The sequence below is a fragment of the Gymnoscopelus braueri genome (genome assembly GCF_963280865.1).
Source record: "Gymnoscopelus braueri genome assembly, chromosome: 16".
Lineage (NCBI taxonomy): Eukaryota > Metazoa > Chordata > Actinopteri > Myctophiformes > Myctophidae > Gymnoscopelus > Gymnoscopelus braueri.
Window position 1 is genome coordinate 49381533 of NC_137616.1, and position 22480 is coordinate 49404012.

The window sequence follows — 22480 nt, forward strand, 5'->3', positions numbered from 1 at the left end:
AAAGAAATAATTCAGTTCTGTTCTCAACTTCACCAACCTGCTCTCTGTATGATTATACATTATGCAGCAAACACTATTTTACAGACTTGGCTAAACTAATCGGTTAGTTAACAAATTACTATCATTATTAATTAACTACTAATGTATTAGTAGCATTTATTAGACAGCCCTAGCAAATACATAAATGCCTGCACCAGCATGCTATTGGAACTGATCATACTGCCCCCTGCTGCTGTTTATCTGTATTTTTTTAATTTGTTTTCAAAAGCCAGTTGTTGATTTGATTTGCCTCTTTTTTTTTCTGTGGTTAATGTGTAATGTGTGTACATTATTAGTTTTTAAACAGATATACATGTATATTTTAATCCTCTCAGATGCTCTCTACACGGTGCATTTTGTTTAACCAATACGGTCGCATGAGTAAGTAAGACTGGGTGGAGTTTGTGCTGTTTTCATCTGGACTGCTGCAGTGGCGTGTTGTTGCATGGAGTGCTGGCACTCCCTCTTTCTTTGGTGTTTCGCCCAGGTGGGGGTGGTTATATGCCTGAACCCCGAACCCTAACCCAAAGGAGAAATTTGATGTCTGCCCGGCCGGGACCCAAACTAGTGAAAATAGCCGATCTACAAGCTCACAAGCTCGTAGATCTACAAGCTCACAAGCTCACAAGCTCACAAGCATAAAAATCTGGTGCGCGACCAACTGTTTGGGAACCACTGCCCTAACCTATAACCAGTGTTGCCAGATTCTGTGAGAGAAACAAGCAACCAGGTCTAGGAAAACCAGCCCAAAAGAAGCGACTATTGGCCACATGAGCACTTTAACATGTACATCAGCTATTTGAAAATAGCCGATCTACAAGCTTACAACGCGTCGCATCGCGACGCGTTGTAAGCTTGTAGATCGGCTATTTTCAAATAAACTCTTGCGGGGAAATTATAATAAGCAGACCTGGCAACGCTGCCTATAACCTCAAAACCACGCGAAACACCTGGGAAAGAGGGAGTCCCATTGAGTGCTAGGTATAAGTGAGGGTTGGTGATCCGGGGAACCGGGGGGAACCGGGGGGAACCGGATCCCAAACATTGAGGATCAGGAATCGGTTCCGTCACATTTTGGAACCGTTTTCCATTATAGTTTTTGAAAACTTTAGTTACTAGTTACTTTGCAGATATAAATCATTATATCATAAAACATGCATTAACCCCATTAGCCCTATTTTATACCTAGGCTATTTGAAAATAGCAGATCTACAAGCTCACAACGCGTCGCATCGCGACGCGTCGTGAGCTTGTAGATCTTTTGTTTTACTTGTAGATTTTTTGTTTTACTTTTACTTTTGGTAGTACTTAAAGGAGGAGTTCACCCAAAAAATGACTTATTTTCTATCAATTGCACACCCCATGAAGCCTTGAATTCATGGATTTATTCTTGTTTTTGTGGCATTCCTAAGCCAATAATTTGATTATAATAAATTTGTCCCCATTGATTCCGGTAGGAGACACAAATGCATTTGTGTCTCCTACCGGAATCAATGGGGCTAAATTTATTATAATCAAATAATAAAGGAAGGAAAGGTATTTTGGGGGTGAACTACTCCTTTAAAGTATATTTTGATGCCAGTACTGTTGTACTCTTCAAGTAACATTCTGAACACAGGCCTTTTACTTGTTGTAACAAAGTATTTCTACATTGCAGTATCGATACTTTTACCTAAGTACAAATAATGTGAGTACTTTTTTTCCACCGCTGACGTTGTGTTTTGCGTGGTGTAGGAGCTGAGGGAGAAGCAGGCCAGACAGCAGGGGGTGCTGGAGGACCTCCACAGAGTCAAGGAGCAGAAGCTGAGGGAGGTGCAGCGACGCGGCGAGGAGGAGAGAGAGAGGAGGAGGAGGGAGGAAGAGGAGGCGCTCAGGTGAGTGTGTGAGCCCACGTACTCGCTCATCAGCCACGACTGACTGACTGACTGTATGTGTACTGTATGACTGGCCTCTGCCCGCATGCTGGTACAGACTGCATGTCTGGATGCGATCAGTGGTGGACAGTAACGGAGTAAATATACTTGAGTACTGTACTTAACACATTGTGTGCCAAAAACGGTCCGGATCGTTTTTCTATATATACTAGGGCCGGGACTTTATCGCGTTAATTTCGATCAATTAATTACAGAGAAATTATCGCGTTAAAAAATTAACGCATTTTAATCGCACCTGTTTTTGCACCGCGGAACGTTTCTCACTGGACGAGTTTCAGACGGACCGATATTACCAGCGCACCACGATGCGGTGCGGGTCACATGCGCGATTTTTATTAATAATTAATTCAACTACTATAAAACATCACTCTACCAGCCTCCAGTGGTGGAAAATAGCAGATCTACAAGCTCACAATGCCTTGTGCTTGTAGATCTGCTATTTTCACAAGGTTACATGTTTTATAGCCTAATAATAATCTAAATCTACAAAGTAACTAGTAACTAAAGTTTTCAAATAATTGTAGTGGAGTAAAAAGTACAATATTTGCCTCTGAGATGTAGTGGAGTTACTGGAGTAGAAGTAAAAGTATTAGAAATTGGAAATACTCGAGTCAAGTGCAAATACCTCAAAATTGTACTTAAGTACAGTTCTTGAGTACATGTACTTAAAGACGAATGCCAAAATCCATTTGAAAAAATTGCTTTTCACTGTTCTCAGGTCAAATATTGATATGCGATTAAAATGCGATTAATTGCGATTAATTAATTACAAAGCCTCTAATTAATTAGATTAATTTTTTGAATCGAGTCCCAGCCCTAATATATACATATATATTTTTCCCACGAGGGGAGGGCTAGCGCAACTTTGGGATCACCCACAGAGTCTCTAAGAAGGAGAGGACAGATGTGGGTCCATGCCAAAAAATCAACCTCCCGTCCGCTCCCATTATATCTCCTTGATAAAAACCTCCGTATCTCCTTAACTTTTTACAGTGGTGGAAAACGAGCCATTTTCGGTGCGCGATCACTCCGCAATGGCGGGCCGCGTGAGAGATGTTATCGTTCCAGGCGTTAGACGGGACCCTCCACCGTCGTGCACGCATCCATTGTTTACATCCGCGTCCTCGTAATGGCTTCTACAGCACACGCAACATATCAGCGTAGAACGGTAATAATGCCAGCGCTAGATGTACCCTGTTTTAATAAAACTCTGGCACTTAATGTGTTAAACAGATTCTGAGGATCTGTACTTTACTTGAGTATTAGATTTTTCATTGATATAAAAAAATAAGAAATATACTTTTACTTGTCCTTTAAGTATTTTGTAAAAACATGTACTTTGGAATTCTTAAGTATATTTAAAAGCAATGACTTTTTTTTTACACTTATTTGAGTAACATTTTGACTGAGCTACTTTTACTTGTAGTGGAGTAAATTAGACCAGGAGTATCTGCACTCTTATTCAAGGACTGGGATGGAGTACTTTGTCCACCTCTGGATGTGATGCAGGCCTGTGCCAGCATGCTGGTTCACAGCAGGCAGCAAGCAAGCATCCTCTTCTGGATATGAAGCCAATAGGGAAGTCACTAAAACACTGCAGTTCTCATTAAAGCAGCACTTTGTAACTTTCCTCTTCTACCCCCGGATTCGAACCCGATTTCCTGCACACAAGTGCTGACATTTCTACCATTGAGCTAATAGAGCCTGCCTGCTTGCTTGCTAATATGTAATATAATATGCAATATAATATATTACTCTTGATTCCAAGTAATAAGTAATATAATGTTTTTACTTTTTTGAGGACTAATATGTAATAAGTAACATATTACTCTCCTGAGTAATTGCGAACGCAGCGGAAGGAGGCGCGCCGAAGGCCTCCGCGCAAGTGGAGCTTACTATGAAACCATGCTCGGGTTGTGTCTCTCTCTGTATCTCTCTCTGTGTGCACTGCCTGTGTGCAGCTCCTCTGAGATAAGTAAATGTCCAATTTAGACGTACCATACATCAAATGAAAGGTCTTTGAAAACTGAACACACCTGTCAAGGTTGCGTTTAAGCCCGCCCCTTCCCCCGGAAGCCACGCCCCGGAGAAGGCTCCTAAAAACTCCCCATTGAAACCCCATGTTAAATGAAAAGTGCCCGAATCGCTCCAAAACTTTTTCTACCCCCCCTAAGTGGGGGTCTACGAACAAATACTTCGGGCTCGGATTTTGGCTCCGCCCCCCGGAAGTGGGTGAAACAGGCACTTCAAACACTTTGTTGAATTGTTCAAAAACATTCAAAGTTTTTTTTTTGGGAATTTGTATTTTTCTAAGATGCTCCTTTTAACGCAGATTTTTTTTGTATTTTTTTACAAATTTTTATTGGTTAATTTTTTTTCAATATTTTTTTTCATTATATTTTTATTTTTTTGGCGTTCGCTTACCGCGTTCGCTTACCGCGTTCGCGCGTCTTACTTGTATTGCCCAACACGGTTTCGTGGGTGACACCCTGTGTGAATTAGCGTGTAGGGGCTTCTTTGCGTTGACTTTGCACATAGTGTGGGCTAATCGTGACATACGGCGAGTCTGGAGAAGCGCTGAACACTTAACGCTGCAGTCCCTCCCTCGGGGGCGTCGGCAGTACTCTCACCAAAAAGAGCATCGCAAAAAAACGGATAAATGAACACTGAGGATTTCACCGTGAAGTTGTGTTAACACATTTAGAGCGGGAAATAATCTGTGTCATTTTTAGATGTTGAAAATAGCAGATCTACAAGCTCGTAGTGCAGCACCGAGTGCCGCGCTACGAGCTTGTAGATCTGCTACTTTTTGAACATTCGTGCAAATCTTTGAATACGTATATATTTTTTAAAGCAAACTTTTGTAACTCAAATCTTTGCTTCTGGCGAGCTTGTAGATCATGCTATTTTAGAGAAATCATGAATATATATATATATATTTTTTTTAAAGCAAACATTTGTAACTAAAATCGTGCTTCGGGGGGATTCTACAAAATGTCTTCTAAATAGTAAACAGTTTTCTGAAAAAAAATATGTTGCTATAATATCCGTGGTTCTTAAACTTTTTCATGTCAAGGACCCCCAAAATTATACCTCCCCATCTCAAGATATTTTGTTCCAGGGACCCCCCAGAAGCAAATATTTTAGTTAAAAAATTAATGTTCCCTTAAAAATATATATATATTCAAATATTTGCACAAAATGTTCAAGATCTTTCAAAAATAGCAGATCTACAAGCTCATAGCGCGGCACCGAGTGCCACGCTATGAGCTTGTATATCTGCTATTTTTGAATAGCCCAAAGAATAAAATAATGGATAAAGTGGTTATACAGATGCGTTCCCTGTTTGAATGGGTTAAATATATGCAGGGGAAGTTATTTCTATTCAGACTGGAATTCATGCAGCTGTTCAGCTTGTATTTTTGGGCAGGAGGAAGAGGAAATATATGCAAATCAGCTGTTTGCAGCACCTGGCCCTTAGACTGCCAGGTTTTAGGGTTTATTAAGTCATCAGGGTGTTCTGAGGCAATGTGGTTTTAAAGGAGTAGTTCACACAAAAAATGTACATATTTTCTATCAATGACAAACAAGCCTTGAATTTATGTAGATTTGTTTTTGTTTTTTTCGCATTCCTAAGCCAATCATTTGATGACCTCAGGAATGCGACAAAAACCTAAAATAATCTCCATGAATTCAAGGCTTCCCAGGGTGTGTAATTGATAGAATATAAGTATTTTTTTGTGTGAACTACTCCTTTAGCAGCATCTCACACGAGCCCTTTAAAGTGATATTATTGATAACAAATAATAATAAAATAAACATTTTTCATATGGGAAAAGGTATTGCACTCACCTCTCCATAATGTGTGTTTGTTCCTGCAGTGCAGGCTTTAGTACTGCAGGCATATTACGATACGATAAGATATTACTTTATTTTCAGCTCTCACTGAAATGTGTCTTAAGACTCAGCAGCCATGTATGCAACACCAGTGGTGGAAAAAGTACTCAAATGTTAAAAAAAATGTATCAATACTGCTTTACTTGAGTAAAAGTACAAAAGTATTGGTATCAAAATGTACTTAAAGTACCAAAAGTAGAAAGACTCATTATAGACGAATCCACAGAGCGGCAATCATAACTGCGGTGTCAAGAGGAGCGCGACACCGCAGTGCGGAGTTTTCAGATGTATAATGATGATGTATAATGTGTAGGAATGTCAGATGTAGGAATTTATAAAAATCCTTTGAAAATAGCAGATCTACAATCTCACAATGCATCGCATCGCAACGCATTGTCAGCTTGTAGATCGGCTATTTTCAAACATTTTAGTACTTTTACTTTTGGTACTTTAAGTACATTTTGATGCCAATACTTTTGTACTTTACTCAAGTAAATTATGAATTCTGGATTTTTACTTGTAACAGAGTATTTCTATATTGCAGTATTGCTACTTATACTTAAGTAAAGAATTTGAGTACTTTTTACACCACTTCTATGGACATCAATGGCAGTCAATGTGTTGATATGACCCGCATGCACTCACACCACTCTTTGTGCATAGAAAAAGACACGCTAAATCCTTCTATATGTTTTTAAAGTACTTGACTTGAATTATTCACAGTAATATAATAATAATACTCTAATCAGTGACACTGATTCATTTTGCTTTATACAGTAATGGCTAAACGACAGAAAATGACAGACGATATGGGGAGAGAGAAAAATAAGTATTCTAAATGAGTCAATAAAAGAGTTCACTGTTTTTAATGTGAATTTACAAGCCAGTGGGGTTGAATCAGACAATGCAGTCAGTCATTAGGGACAGAGTGTACGAGATGCGCAAACAGAAGGAAAAGTTACAGAACAATCATTATCATTCCATCTAGTTACACTGTTTGGATGCCGACCGTTTATAAATAGTTTGTATGTATATATGTGTGCACACTGTTCATTTTCATTAATGTTGTCTGGCTGTCCATCAAGCCACGCGGTGTATCTAACGTTACACCCGTCAGACCACAACCATCTCCCCTCCATGTGAATGTCACTCAGCCCGATCCAGGCCAATCCCTCTTTCGGATCGTAGTTGTTGATCAGGGTTCGGACGAAGCCGAGCTCCTCGTCACTGTGGATGGACGCCAGGTTGGCGTCTTCGGACAAGCAGTTCCACTCTGCGCCGACCCACTTAAAACGGGACGCCACGTACTTGTAGCAGCGGCCGTTGAAGCTGTACCAGAACATTGGACAGTTTCCACGCTGGAGCCTCACCTCAGGCTCTGGTGCCGGGGTTTCACTCTGCAGACAGATAGAAAGACATGTGTTGATCCCACCGGGGAGGCACAGGGGGCACAGTAAGAGAAGAACAGTTACATACTGTAAACGTTAGCAATACAAAAACACTGGGAGTCAGAGGAAGAATAACATCACAAAAAGCACCAATAATGAACACTAGCAATATACAACACAATGCAACCTGTACAATTTGCACATTGGATTGAGACACTGCTGCTATCGTGTAGATATGTATATGCACATTACCTGAACATTTAGATATGTATATGCACATTACCTGAACATTTAGATATGTATATGCACATTACCTGAACATTTAGATATGTATATGCACATTACCTGAACATTTAGATATGTATATGCACATTACCTGAACATTTAGATATGTATATGCACATTACCTGAACATTTAGATATGTATATGCACATTACCTGAACATTTAGATATGTATATGCACATTACCTGAACATTTAGATATGTATATGCACATTACCTGAACATTTAGATATGTATATGCACATTACCTGAACATTTAGATATGTATATGCACATTACCTGCAAAAAAAATACCTTCTGCTAAGCTATTGTATCTGTCTAAGACAAGAACCTATATTTGTCCTCGCTGTATTTTATATTAATATTTCTTCTCTTGCTGTAATATATTATTACGTTTAGGATGTTGCACAATTATTGTGGAACAAGTTCCAACAACATTTCGCTGCTTGTAAATATTCTTGATCCTCGACCCCCCCCCCCCCCCCTCCAATGCAAAGGAAAATACGTAAACAAACGGTTAATAAGCAGTAGCCTACGCACTCTATACAATAGCCTGCAAAAAAACACCTCAGTCATGGGATGGGTGTTCACGGTGCCCAGTGCCAGGCCCAGCAAGCATAGGAGGTGAGGAATCAGGAGCATGTCAGCCTGAGGTGGTCTCTCTGTCCGTGGATCGGGGTCTTGTCGAAGGGTCTCTGTGGCTGTCTGTTGAAGGGTCTCTGTGACTGTCTGTTGAAGGGTCTCTGTGGCTGTCTGTTGAAGGGTCTCTGTGGCTGTCTGTTGAAGGGTCTCTGTGGCTGTCTGTTGAAGGGTCTCTGTGGCTGTCTGTTGAAGGGTCTCTGTGGCTGTCTGTTGAAGGGTCTCTGTGGCTGTCTGTTGAAGGGTCTCTGTGGCTGTCTGTTGAAGGGTCTCTGTGGCTGTGTGTATCTTGCCTTACAGACACTTGTCTTTTTATCTGCTCCACGGAGGGAGTCGGCACAGCTGGCATAATGTGATTGGGTGTAATGCATCATGTAGCACCTGTGGTGTTCACATACGGTATCCCTTTGATCCACACCTTTTCACACACTTTTACTGTTTTACTGTTCATAAAAGTCCTTGCGGACTTGTTTCCAATGAGGGCCTTGGTATTCAATTCATAGGCATATATAGTGGCACCACAGTTCAAATATCATTACAAAATAAACAGCAAAAAAAATAACACTATGTACAACAAAAAAATAAAAAAGAGGGGGAAAAAAATATGTACAAGAACAGGGGGGGGAGGGTCTGCTGTCTAACGGGAAAATGGTACTACCTCCTCCTTTGGCCTCCTGAAAGGTGATTTTTTTTAAGGCTCTTTTAAATGAGCCCAGCGAACTGCATTTTTTGAGGGATGGAGTTAGACTATTCCAATCCTGGGTGGCAGTGCTGTAGAAGGAGAATTTGCCCATGTTTGATTTATGGGTGGGTGGTACCAAATTGTTGTTAACGCTCCCTCTGGTATTGTGACTGTGGGTGTCGCTAACCTTTTGGAGGTATTTACTCAGATATGATGAAGTCAGTGTTTTTTTCTTTACTCATTCACTTTACTCCATGATCTAGAGTCTTCTAGAGCATTGGTTCTCAGAGAGAGAACAAACAAACAAACAAACAAACAACCGTTTGTTTGGTTGCCATGTCCACTTATTATAAGCGACTTTGGGCTTGTTTCTAAAGTGTAGTTGCTTATTTGGACTTGTTTCCTAATGTTGTTTAAACCAGTGGTTCTTAAACATCTTCATGTCAAATTATGTATTTGTCCACAAATATGAAAATGTTTTTGTGTCAGGGACCCCCATACAAGATTTGTGTTGTTAAAATGTTTCAAAAATGTTCCAGAATTACCTCTTTTTATTTTCTCAAGATCATGTTTTCTTCTTTCTTTTTTGAAAATAGCAGATCTACAAGCTCACAACGTTGTGAGCTTGTAGATCTGCTAAAATAGCCGTAGCCTAGTCGCTTCTTTTGAGTTTTCATAGACTTGGTTGCTTATTTCTCTCGCAGAATCTGGCAACACTGGTTAACACCGTCTCTAACACCGTCTCGCCCGTTCACATGGTGACGCAGCGTTTTCAAAGAATTCCACCCTGGAAGGAGGTTTCACTTTATTGCGTTTTCAACCCCTGATAACGCCGCTGCTGTCTAAACGGACGGCACATCTGATATTTTATTTGTTTCTGTTTTCTGTAGAGACCGTTGTCGTGTAAACGGCACCTAAATCCTAACAGTTTTCTTAAAACCGTATGCTGCTATATTAATATCAGTGGTTCTGAAACTTTTTCATGTCAAGAAACCCCAAAATGTATTTGGTCGCCGACCCCATCTCAAAATATTTAATTCCAGAGACCCAAAGAAAGCAAAGATTTGAGTTACAAATGTTCGCTTTCAAAAAATATAAATATTCAAAGATTTGCACAAATGTTCATGATTTTTCCAAAAATAGCAGATCTACAAGTTCTCGCTATGAGCTTGTAGATCTGCTATTTTTGCCAGACCCAAGGGGTCGGCCTACATGAGGCTTTGGCCCATTTCGTCGTCCATACATGGGCATAAAAGTATGTCCATCTTGTCCCTTTTTTGACCATATATGGACACATTCTGGGTCTGGCAGAACCAGGTCTCCTGGTCTTGTTTTGAATATCCCAAAGTATAAAATTATGGCTATACGCAGTGGTGGAAAAAGTACTCAAATTCTTTACTTAAGTAAAAGTACCAATACTGCAAAATAAAAATACTCTGTTACAAGTAAAAGTCCAGAATTCAAAATTTACTTGAGTAAAAGTACAAAAGTATTGGTATCAAAATGTACTTAAAGTACCAAAAGTAAAAGTACTAAAATATTTGAAAATAGCAGATCTACAAGCTCACAACGCGTCGCGATGCGACGCGTTGTGAGCTTGTAGATCGGCTATTTTCAAATAGCCTAGGTATAAAATATGGCTAAAGTGGTTAATGTGTGTTTTATAATGTGATCATTTATATCTGCAATGTAACTAGTAACTAAAGTTTTCAAATAATTGTAGTGGAATAAAAGTACGATATTTGCCTCTCATATGTAGTGGAGTAGAAGTAAAAGTATAGACAATTGGAAATACTCCAGTGAAGTAAAAGTACCTCAACTTTGTACTTAAGTACAGTACTTAAGTAAATGTACTTAGTTACTTTCCACCACTGGCTATACGTGTAGCTAAAATCTAAAATGACACAGAGTGCTGCTGTGTTCTTGCATGGCCATGTGACAACATTTTATCACACTGTATCTATTGTCCACAGACTGGCTAAGCTGGAGGAGGAGAGGAGAGAGGAGGAGAGGAGAGAGGAGGACCGGAGAGAGCTGGAGAGAAGAGAGCAGGAGAGGAGGGAGCAGGAGAGGAGAGAGCAGGAGAGGAGGGAGCAGGAGGCCGAGGAGGAGGCCTGCAGGCAGAGGAGGCTCCTGGAGGAGCAGCGGGCCAAGCAGAGGGAGGAGGAGGAGAGGGAGGCGCAGGCCCGCCTCCGAGCGGCGCAGGAGAAGGCCCAGGAGGAGGAGGAGGAGCGCAGGCGGCGAGCTGGCCAGGAGGCCCAGGACGCCGAGGAGGAGGCGGAGCAGAGGAGGAGGAGAAGGGCGGAGGAAGAGGAGGAGGAGGAGGAGGAGGAGGCCGAGCGGAAACGGAGAGAAGAGGAGGAGAGTGAGGAGCAGGAGAGAAGAAGGAGAGAAGAGGAGGAGAGAGGAGGAGGAGGAGGAGGAGGTGAAGGAGGAGGACAGCATCCGGTGCTGACGGCTCCCAGGTCGTCCAACCTGACCACCTACAGAGCCTTGTACCCCTTCGTCGCCCGCAATGCAGACGAGCTGACTCTGGACGCCAACTGTCTGTTAGAGGTACGTTATCACAATTATTATAATACTGTCTGTTAGAGGTACGTTATTACAATTATTATAATACTGTCTGTTAGAGGTACGTTATTACAATTATTATAATACTGTCTGTTAGAGGTACGTTATTACAATTATTATAATACTGTCTGTTAGAGGTACGTTATTACAATTATTATAATACTGTCTGTTAGAGGTACGTTATTACAATTATTATAATACTGTCTGTTAGAGGTACGTTATTACAATTATTATAATACTGTCTGTTAGAGGTACGTTATTACAATTATTATAATACTGTCTGTTAGAGGTACGTTATTACAATTATTATAATACTGTCTGTTAGAGGTACGTTATTACAATTATTATAATACTGTCTGTTAGAGGTACGTTATTACAATTATTATAATACTGTCTGTTAGAGGTACGTTATTACAATTATTATAATACTGTCTGTTAGAGGTACGTTATTACAATTATTATAATACTGTCTGTTAGAGGTACGTTATTACAATTATTATAATTCTGTCTGTTAGAGGTACGTTATTACAATTATTATAATAGTGTCTGTTAGAGGTACGTTATTACAATTATTATAATAGTGTCTGTTAGAGGTACGTTATTACAATTATTATAATACTGTCTTATAGAGGTACGTTATTACAATCATTATAATACTGACTTATAGAGGTACGTTATTACAATTATTATAATACTGTCTGTTAGAGGTACGTTATTACAATTATTATAATAGTGTCTGTTAGAGGTACGTTATTACAATTATTATAATACTGTCTTATAGAGGTACGTTATTACAATCATTATAATACTGACTTATAGAGGTACGTTATTACAATTATTATAATACTGACTTATAGAGGTACGTTATTACAATCATTATAATACTGACTTATAGAGGTACATTATTACAATTATTATAATACTGACTTATAGAGGTACGTTATTACAATTATTATAATACTGACTTATAGAGGTACGTTATTACAATCATTATAATACTGACTTATAGAGGTACGTTATTACAATTATTATAATACTGTCTGTTAGAGGTACGTTATTACAATTATTATAATACTGTCTGTTAGAGGTACGTTATTACAATTATTATAATACTGTCTGTTAGAGGTACGTTATTACAATTATTATAATACTGTCTGTTAGAGGTACGTTATTACAATTATTATAATACTGTCTGTTAGAGGTACATTATTACAATTATTATAATACTGTCTGTTAGAGGTACGTTATTACAATTATTATAATACTGTCTGTTAGAGGTACGTTATTACAATTATTATAATACTGTCTTATAGAGCTACGTTATTACAATTATTATAATACTGTCTGTTAGAGGTACGTTATTACAATTATTATAATACTGACTTATAGAGGTACGTTATTACAATTATTATAATACTGACTTATAGAGGTGTAACGATACAGTACGATGCATCGTTTTACATTTTCAACGATCTACTATATCGATATGCAAACAGCAAAATATTGTATTGTTTGATTTTCGAATCGTATCGAATCGTTTTGCATTGCAAATAATCGATGTTATCAATACTAAATAAATACTGTGAGTTGTTACTTAGCAATTTTTTGAGAAAGAGGGGTTTAATTACTTTTCCATTCCATATCGCTACAATTGGTTTATCGATAAATGTGTGTAATCTCTGTGTTCATGTCAAGGTGCGAGTTTGTCCATGTGTGTTTAAATACAATGTTCATTGCCAGAGAATCACTGTGTTTACTTATTTATATCCATAATAATAAATGTTTCCCTTATCAAACCTGTGCTATCCACACGTTTCACACAGATTATTATTTTTTTGCTAAATAGTTACAGTATTGATTTTAAATCATTGAATCGTATTGTGTCACCATGAATGAACCAATATCGTCCATCTATCGTATCGTCAACCATGTATCGTGATGCGTATCGTATCGCTGTTAAAATGTAACGTTACACCAGTGTTGATTTTGACAGCAAATTTTTATTCAGTTTTAGTCATAGTCTTTTGAATAAAAGTCCATTTAGTTTTAGTCATATTTTAGTCACCTGAAATGTTTTAGCTTTTGTCTAGTTTTAGTCGACTAAATATCATAAGATTTTAGTCGACTGACTCTACAGTTGATTTAGTCGACTAAAATGTATTTTGTCGGTGCCTTGATGGCGTCGTTACACTTGGTTGCATGCTGAAAATAGCTGATCTACAAGCTCACATTGTGAGCTTGTAGATCAGCTATTTTCAGAGCGCAACCAAACTGACATTTTAGTCTAGTTTTTATTTTTCGACGAAATTGTCAATATATTTAGTCTCAGTTTTAATCATCATAGCTTAGTTTTCATCTAGTTTTTATTTAGTTTTTATTTAGTTTTTATTTAGTTTTTATTTAGTTTTCGTCATATTTTTTGTCGACGAAATCAACACTGCGTTACACCCCTACTTACTTACTTACTACATACGCTGCTGAATCTTAAACACTTAAAGGTTTAATGACATTCACTTTTACAGCACATTCAAAGTCTTTGTCCTGGTCCTTCAAAAGTGTACAAAAAGTTTTAAGTGAAAATTCCATTCCAGTGATCAATGGCAGGTGTTTTTCTCTCACATTTCTAAAGCCTTTTCAACTGCAATGAAAAAAGAAATCTTTGCCTGCGGGTGTCACTGGTGAGGGATTTTGCCTGTCAATCATCGCCTCTGCTCCGCCCCCCCCAAAGGAAAGGATAGGGGAGGGGAGGGGCGTGGAGGAGAGTGGGCGGGATTAATCGACTGTGACCTCACTGTCGAAGGGCCAAGCTCAGATTACTTTTCAGCCTAATTATTCAGAAAACCCCAGACCACAGAAAATCCACTGAATGTTCTAAGTTCAGGTTTTTTGGGTGTAATTGAGGTCATAAAACCCCAAATAAAACATTGAAAATAAAAAAAGTGAAAATGAATGTCATGATACCTTTAAAGGGTTAGTTCACCCTCAAAATGACTTTTTTCTATGGATTAGTCACCCCATGGAGACTTGAACTCATGGATTATTTTTTTTTGTCGCATTCCTAAGCCAATAATTTGATGACCAGCGGACCGGTAGCCTGGGATCAATACCATTTTCGGGTTTCTGATCCGGTCGGAACGTTGCGTTAATAGGTGGCCGGAACCAACGACCGGAACCACCAGCGCCGTGCATCTCCAAAATGATTCCACTCGTTTAAAACTCGTTTAGTTCTGTATAATCGTTTCGTTCCTTTTGGTATAATAATGGTTTGGGTATGTCCATTTTCTATTCTTACTCGTGGCGCAACTAGAGAGACTAAACTAATTGATAAGCATTATGCGGGGAACAAAAACAATGCAATGCTAACCGGAACCAACCACGGGAACCACTATTATTGTTTTCCAATTTTTTTTTTTAGTAAACGAAAAAGTTTCTTTTTTAGTTTTGGTTAACTATAATAATCTTGGTTTTCCATCCTGCAGGTGGATGAGCAGACGGTGGGTGAGCTGGGCTGGCTGTGTGGTTCTTACCAAGGGAACCGGGGCTGGTTCCCTCAGAGCTACGCAGAGAAGTGTCCTCCTGCTGCTGCTGCTGCCCCCTCCACCACCGCAGATACCACCCCTAATGCCCCCAATGCCCCGGGAGGGCACCTGCTGCCCCCCTCCTCCTCCTGCCCAGCGCAACCACCCAACACAGGGTGGGTGGAGTGTTATTTATACCTGTGAGCCCGTTCTCATTGGGAAAAGTAAAAATATATATATAATCCATCCATACTTAAATGTATAAGTACTGTTGTAAGTTATGTCTCGCCATAAGTAACGTAGTTGCTTGTTACATAGTACAAATATTATGTATTCAAACTATGTAAAATAACAACATGTTCTCATTTGTTATTCAACGTAGGAACATAAACACAATAAAATGACAGAAAAGCCATTTCACCAGGACTTTAATATAAGGCCTAGTTCATCTTTGAAACTTTTTTTTTTTTTTTTTACGAGCCAAACATGTTTGGGCCTTTCGGCTTTTAAGGCCTTCTAGCACGGCCTACCCTTAACCCTTTAAATCCAGCAACGCATACTGGGTCCCTGGATATGTGAGCTGGTAGATCTGCAAATTGTGTTTTTTTTTCTCGTGAGAATGTGTAAAAAAATCTTTGAATATATAGGTTTTTAAAGCGAACATTTTTAACTCAAATCATTGCTTTAGGGCATGGATTCTACAAAAGTCTTCTATATCCTAACAGTTTTTTTTTAATTTTTTTTAAGGCATGTTGCTATAATATCAGTGGTTGTTAAACTTTTTTTATGCCAAGGACCCCCAGAAGATATGTATTTGTCCGCGAACCCCCCATCTCAAAATGTTTTGTTCCAGGGACCCCCCAGAAGCAAATATTTGAGTTAAAAATGTATACAGTATACATATTCAAAGATTTGCACACATTTTCACAATTTCTTAAAAAAGAAATCTGCGGATCTACAAGCTCATCATCTGTGAGCTTGCATATCTGCCAATTTTGAATAGCCAAATAAATCTTAAAATGGCACAGCTGTGTTCCCGGTCTTAATGGATTAAAGGAGAATTTTGGACTAAAGTTTTCTTACCTTTTCTATGACGTTATGATATCTTAGGATGAATGGTACAGTAGAAAATGTTCTACTGTACCATTCATCCTAAGATATCATAACGTCATAGAAAAGGTAAGAAAACTTTAGTCCAAAATTCTCCTTTAAGAAGGGTGTCTTGGTTTTTTCTTATTATTTTGACTCTTTTTTTTAACCAAAGAGCTTTTTCTTTTTTCTTCACATAATACAACCAGTAACTACTGTATGTTTACTTATGGTGAGACATACATCACTATACTGTATGTACTTTGTGACCATTAGTATCCATTTGTATGTTTCCTAATGAGATGTTTGTTGTACCTGTTCGTAGTATTGTTCAAAGGACACAGTAATAATGATCTCCACCAGCAGATCATGCTTTCACCCCCAGTTATATCTGTCTGTCTGTCTGTCTGTCTGTCTGTCTGTCTGTCTGTCTGTCTGTCTGTCTGTCTGTCTGTCTGTCAAACTAATGTATCTGTCTGGCTTTAATTCTCTCTGTGTTGAAGCTCAGTTTCCGTCTGGCTGCTTATTAAAGCTGACACAATGCAGTGTGTGAGAGGTGTGTTTGACAGTGATTGATCTATTGTGATGATGACAGTGTGCATAACAAAGGGAATTAATGCCTCTGGGACAGTTGTTGACATTAAGGTTGCAGTGTTTCTGCTTCCATCCATCACGGTTCATCTCTGTCTTGTTTTTGTGTTTTTTCACCCAGAAGTCAAGATGGCGACGGGACGTCTGAGAACTGTTGTAGCCTCAGCTCTGGGCCTTCTCAGCCTGACACCACGACGGTAAGGAGAGACAGAAAGCACGACTTAACGCATCAAACACACCGGACGGACGCGCAAGCGCACCTTGTTAATGAACGCAGCTGTTCTCACCAATCTGGGAACCCATCGCCAAATAAGAAAGGAAAAACAGCGCCCTCTGCTGTTTTTTACAATTTTACTTAGCTCTGGGAGGAAGTCGACGTAGCACACGTACGCCAAGGTAATTAGAAAACAAGGTAGGGACAGCCTAGGGGGCGGGCCGACGCCATTGCTTGCATGGCAGACGCCATTGATGCGCATGGGAGCCAAAACGGGAACAGGAAGTTTGGTGAAATACAATGAAGTCTATGGCAGACAGCTGGACCAGCTTGTGAACAAGCACTATTTCTGAACGATTGTGTCCTTTGTCAGATAATCGGTTCAGGAATATAAAAGAAGACATATCACAGGTTTTTATCCAATCAATTCGGATTTTTTTATTACACTGTATGATTTTATTGAGGCATCTAAACAGCGGCATGTATCGTCCATAGACTGTATAAAAATCGTCTCTGGCAGTGTTGCCAGATTGTGTGAGAGAAACAAGCAACCAGGTCTAGGAAAACAAGCCCAAAAGGAGCACCGGGGGCCAGGGGTCTTCAACGTTTTCCCAAACTGATGGGGAGATGGAGGGGGGGGGGGGGGGGGGGCAACATATATTGTATAATTATGTATACAATTGTGTTTCATAAATATACATGTTATTGTTCATCAATACTAAGCTATTAAAAATAATAGACAGATTAATATATTCATGCTTTTATTTTAAACATACATGTACAGGGTACAGTGAGTAGGGTGGCCGCACTGCCATTTATAAACATACCTAATTAACTGAGAACAAAATCTGTCAATTGCACAATAATCATGTATACAAGCTATTCAAAATGGACAGAATCATTTATAGATATCATCATTTATTTAATACATAAATGTGGAAAATGTTTTAAAAATATATGAAGACAAATGGACATTTTTGAAAAAATAAAATAATATATTTATATATATATATATTTATTTTTTATTTTTTATTGTCTAATCAAACAACAATTTCGCGGACCCCCTGCAGTACCTCGCGGACCCCTGTTGAAGACTTGCACTAGGCCATTATGAGCACTTTAAACCTTTACTGTATACATTGAAAATAGCCAATCTACAAGCTCACAGCGCGTGATAATCAACTACACTTTAGAAAAAAGCCCCCAAAAACGCAACCCGCAACTACCAATATTTACAAGCAACTTCACCAAAAAATAAGCCCAAAGTCGCTTATAATAAGTGGACATGGCAACACTGGTTTCTGGCTCGGCAGTATCGTGTACTTTGTGCTCTTTAGATAGCTCAATAAACTTATACAGTGGACTCATCGAAAAGCAACACAGCAGAAAACAATGTGTGATATGTCTTCTTTTATTTTCCAGAAGCAATTACTTTACAAAGGTCTCAGTCATTCAGAAATATATTTTGTTCATGAGCTGATCCACCGGGCTCTCATTAACTCCAATGCATTCCACTGAACTGACGGCTGCAGTCTGGCTCCCATGGTGCGACGAATCTGCCGGCTGGAATTGCATGGTAGCGAAAATGACGTAGATGACCCTACCTTCTTTAAATATATCTTGACGTACGCAAGGAAACCGGGGTTTTGGTCTGCCTTCAGCCTTTCACTTCCGGTAGTGCGACTATGTTTTCATTCCCACTGACAATATTTCTCCACGGAACACTAACACCACTTCTCCCAGAGAACATGGATCGTTTTGGTTATAAGCCCACTTGTTTCTATGATGAAAGAGCAAGTTAAAATGTGAATATCTTTCCGTGGCTTTGTCTGCTCCGCGGACGCTATTGTTAAATTAGTTTCGGTTTGTTTCGAATGGGGAAGGATCGACGGACACGTAAATCCCGCCCACTACGTTTGATTGGGTAAAGCGCGGCCTGCTTCCTGATCTGAAGGCACGCCCTAACCCCCGGGGAACGGGAGTCGAACCTGAAACACGCAGTCAGGCTGGCATTGCAGCCGTCACGCTACGGCCCAGGCCACTAATAATATCTTGACCAGATAGATAACTATCATCCCTTTATACATTTTCTTCCGCAATGCACAGATACTTTTCTCATGGGTTGGGAGCATTAGAATCTAGCGTGGCTACCAAACCTTTTAGCTGGAGACCCCCCCAAAAAAGTGAAAACTAGTGGAAAAAGCCGATCTGCTATTTTCTCTACTTCTTAAAACGTTTTGGAGCCAAAATATGTTGGTTATTTATTATATTTATTTTTGTAATGTATGAAGTCATTTTGGAAAAAAATAAGATTTTTTTCAATAATATATACGTATGTTTGTGTCTTTTGAAATGATTACCAAAAATGGTAGGGAACAGATGATTACTCACGACCCATAAAAAAATGTGTCTGCGACCCACAAACAGGTCCCTACTCCCTACCCAGTGTTTGAGTTAGATTGTCTCACATCTAGTCTGTGCCCCAAATGTGTCACACTCTGCCCCCTGCTGGGCTCATCACAGAACTGACACCGTTGGAAAGGACAAGTAACCTTTATCAGGAAGACACCATGTGACCGGCTAAACTAACTTCACTCTGGGGAATGACGCACACACACACACACACGCACACGCACACACACACACACACACACACACACACACACACACACACACACACACACACACACACACACACACACACACACACACACACACACACTCGTGTTGGGGTGATGTGTGCAGTTACTGTATATCTAGGCTATGAAGTGGGCTTTGGCACCGAGGCGCTCCGCGGGCAATGGATGGATTATAGGTCTGGCATGGCTTCACTCACTCTGCTATGGTCCCCCAGTACACACACACGCGCACACACGCACATGCACGCACACGCACACGCACACACACACACACACACACACACACACACACACACACACACACACACACGCACACACACACGCACACGCACACACACACACACACGGCACTGGTGATATTTTTAGCCATAATGTCTCTGGTGGAAATGTCTCTCTCTCTGTCTCTCTGTCTCTGTCTCTGTCTCTCTCTCTGTCGCTCTCTGTCGCTCTCTCTCTCTCTCTCTCTCTCTCTCTCTCTCTCTCTCCCTCTCTCTCTCCCTCTCTCTCTCTCTCTGTCTCTCTCTCTCTCTCTCTCTCTCTCTCTGTCGCTCTCTGTCGCTCTCTCTCTCTCTCTCTCTCTCTCTCTCTCTCTCTCTCTCTCTCTCTCTCTCTCTCTCTGGGTCACACACACACTCTCTCTCAGAGCTGTACCTTTCAGCGGACAGCGTCAGTGAGTGTGTTTATGTATCTGATGCTGGGGAGGACATGAAGGTTGAAGTTTTATAACCATGAATCTGTGCCGTGTTATGAGTATTAACTCTTTGACTGCGGACGACGCGATAACGCGTCAAGTGCTACTTTGTCCAGTTGGCCGTCGACGCGTTCGACGCGCTGGACGCGCGTTCATTGTTTAATCTCTGATTGCGCTATGCTGCTTAATATTCAATGTTATTCTCGAGTTCCACTTACTTCACGGACATCTGCATCCGGTTTCATGACCTGGATTCCGTTTCCGGTTTTTGATTCTTTTCCCCAGTCATTTTCGTCCAAAATAGGTAAATAAACGGTCTTTCACACGGTATGACGGACAAACGGACAGTTTCTCTTCTATAATCTATGGTCTGGGTGACGATCAGTCATCGCCGTCGTGTATCACATCGTAATTTTGGCGATCAAAACAATCTGGGAGGACGTCACATCCGTTTTCATGTTTTTCCCTGTCTAATCTATGAAGAAGGGTGAGAGAGACCCAACGACCTGATCAAGCAGTCATGTGCTGCTCTCTAGTGGCGGATTTGTGCTGGGTCTTTATATTATGTGCCCTTAAATTATTTTCATGAGAAAAATTCAAAATATAAAAATAAAAAAACACGAAAATTGCTGGCACTGGGGGAGTACTTTATGAAAATACTCTGGCAGTCAAAGAGTTAAAGGTACACTGCAGCCAAAATAAACACTATGGAATATTCAGTCAGGTCATTGAATTTCAGAGGATGAGGGTGTGATGAAACTATAACCACATGCCTGTACTTCAGTGACACTTTGACTTAAGTTAAATGTTACTCAAGTATGCTATGTTCATTTTTCTCTCTCACACGTGTGTGTGTGTGTGTGTGTGTGTGTGTGTGTGTGTGTGTTCTCGTATTTGTTACCTACTTAGGACCTTTACCAGTAAAAAGAGCTTCCATATTAGGACCGGTGGACAAGTTAGGACCAAAATCATGGTCCTTATAAGGATGACCACTGCAACAGATAGAGGGTGCCATTTTACCATGCCTGGTGTTGAAATTGGGATGGTCCTAAAAAGGAGGCATTTTTACATTTGAGATCGCCCCCCTCTGGCCAACTCATGTAATTACAGGTGTGTGTAGAATTTCGAAGCGCCGCCTCTGGCCAACTTATGTTTTACATGTGTGTGACTGTTTAGTAAGTGAGACTGTTTAGTAAGTGCCATTGAAGGATACATCAACATTGAAGAACATAAAATATATATAATGAATAAACTAATAAATATAGAATAATTATAGAATAAATTACTATATTTGGCTGCCATATAATATAACATATTAGCATAATTAGCCTATATATTATATTTACACATAGTATTATAATTAGCCTATACATTATATAATTACATTTTATCATTACAATCATCCATAAAGGCTATAGCAAAAAGTCTGGTGTTGAATTGATTCACATATAGGCAAACAAAGGCCAGCCTACTGTACATGCTAGACCTCCTGCTTATGGAACACATACATCATGCAGAGAGAGTAACTGGGGCCGTGCATGGATAGGTTTTCTCTTTTTTTTTGGGGGGGGGGGGGAGGCAATTTCAGTAGTCAGTCCCCCAAATTTCCCCCAAAACTACAGGTAGATAGACATTACATGCCAATTAAAAATAGAGACGATTTCAATAAACATTCCATTATGTCAGATGTTATGGTATTTTAAGTTTGCAACAATGTCCAAATTACATTAAAGTTGGCAGCTCATCTCAGTGTGCTGTTTGATTCAAATAACTTGACACGATGATCAATTCGAAACGAAAGCTAAATTAACTCCCAGATGTGTGTACTGTACGTGTAAGTCTACACAGTTTTATCACAGTTTTTAGGTCATTAAATTAATCTAATCTTAAAAAAGGACCGCCATTATAATATATACAGTATACAAATAGATAGGCCTACTGCGTTGGCCACTGCTGTACAAATGGAGCCAAATGGACCCTTACATGGTGGCCACCTCATTCATACTATAGCAGCCACAAATTCAAGCCATGTCATCCCAGCAGCCACAATCTGTTCACTCACAGCAAGGTCCAAACCTACAATTCCATGGATCTGTTCATAGCCTCTGCAAATGGGATACCCAGGTCATCACTTCCTGTGTTCAAAAGTGTTCGAGAGAGTGAATTTGTCCTACTGAAAATGGCTCTAGATAACCTCCTAGATATTCACCCCCAACTTACTGAACAATATAAATATCAGATCCTACTAGAGACCATCTTCAGCACTCAGGTGCTAACAAATTGGCCAGATTCAGCATGCAAGACC

At 39.8% G+C, this 22480-nt stretch overlaps 2 protein-coding genes across 2 annotated transcripts in view; both read left to right on the plus strand.

Moving 5' to 3' along the window:
* Positions 1 to 7327, plus strand: part of LOC308103058 (intersectin-2-like) — a gene marked incomplete at its 3' end in the record, with an annotated part of 62055 nt that extends 54728 nt beyond the window's left edge. The window contains exons 14-15 of the mRNA XM_080452906.1: positions 1774 to 1913; positions 6988 to 7327. Coding sequence (XP_080309032.1) covers positions 1774 to 1913; positions 6988 to 7327 — 480 coding nt within the window. The remainder of the gene's footprint in view (positions 1 to 1773; positions 1914 to 6987) is intronic.
* A 3434-nt stretch (positions 7328 to 10761) lies between these two features.
* LOC308103059 (intersectin-2-like) overlaps positions 10762 to 22480 on the plus strand; it is a gene marked incomplete at its 5' end in the record, with an annotated part of 74964 nt that continues 63245 nt past the window's right edge. Inside the window, 3 exons of the mRNA XM_080452907.1 lie at positions 10762 to 11418; positions 14913 to 15127; positions 16753 to 16828. Coding sequence (XP_080309033.1) covers positions 10762 to 11418; positions 14913 to 15127; positions 16753 to 16828 — 948 coding nt within the window. The remainder of the gene's footprint in view (positions 11419 to 14912; positions 15128 to 16752; positions 16829 to 22480) is intronic.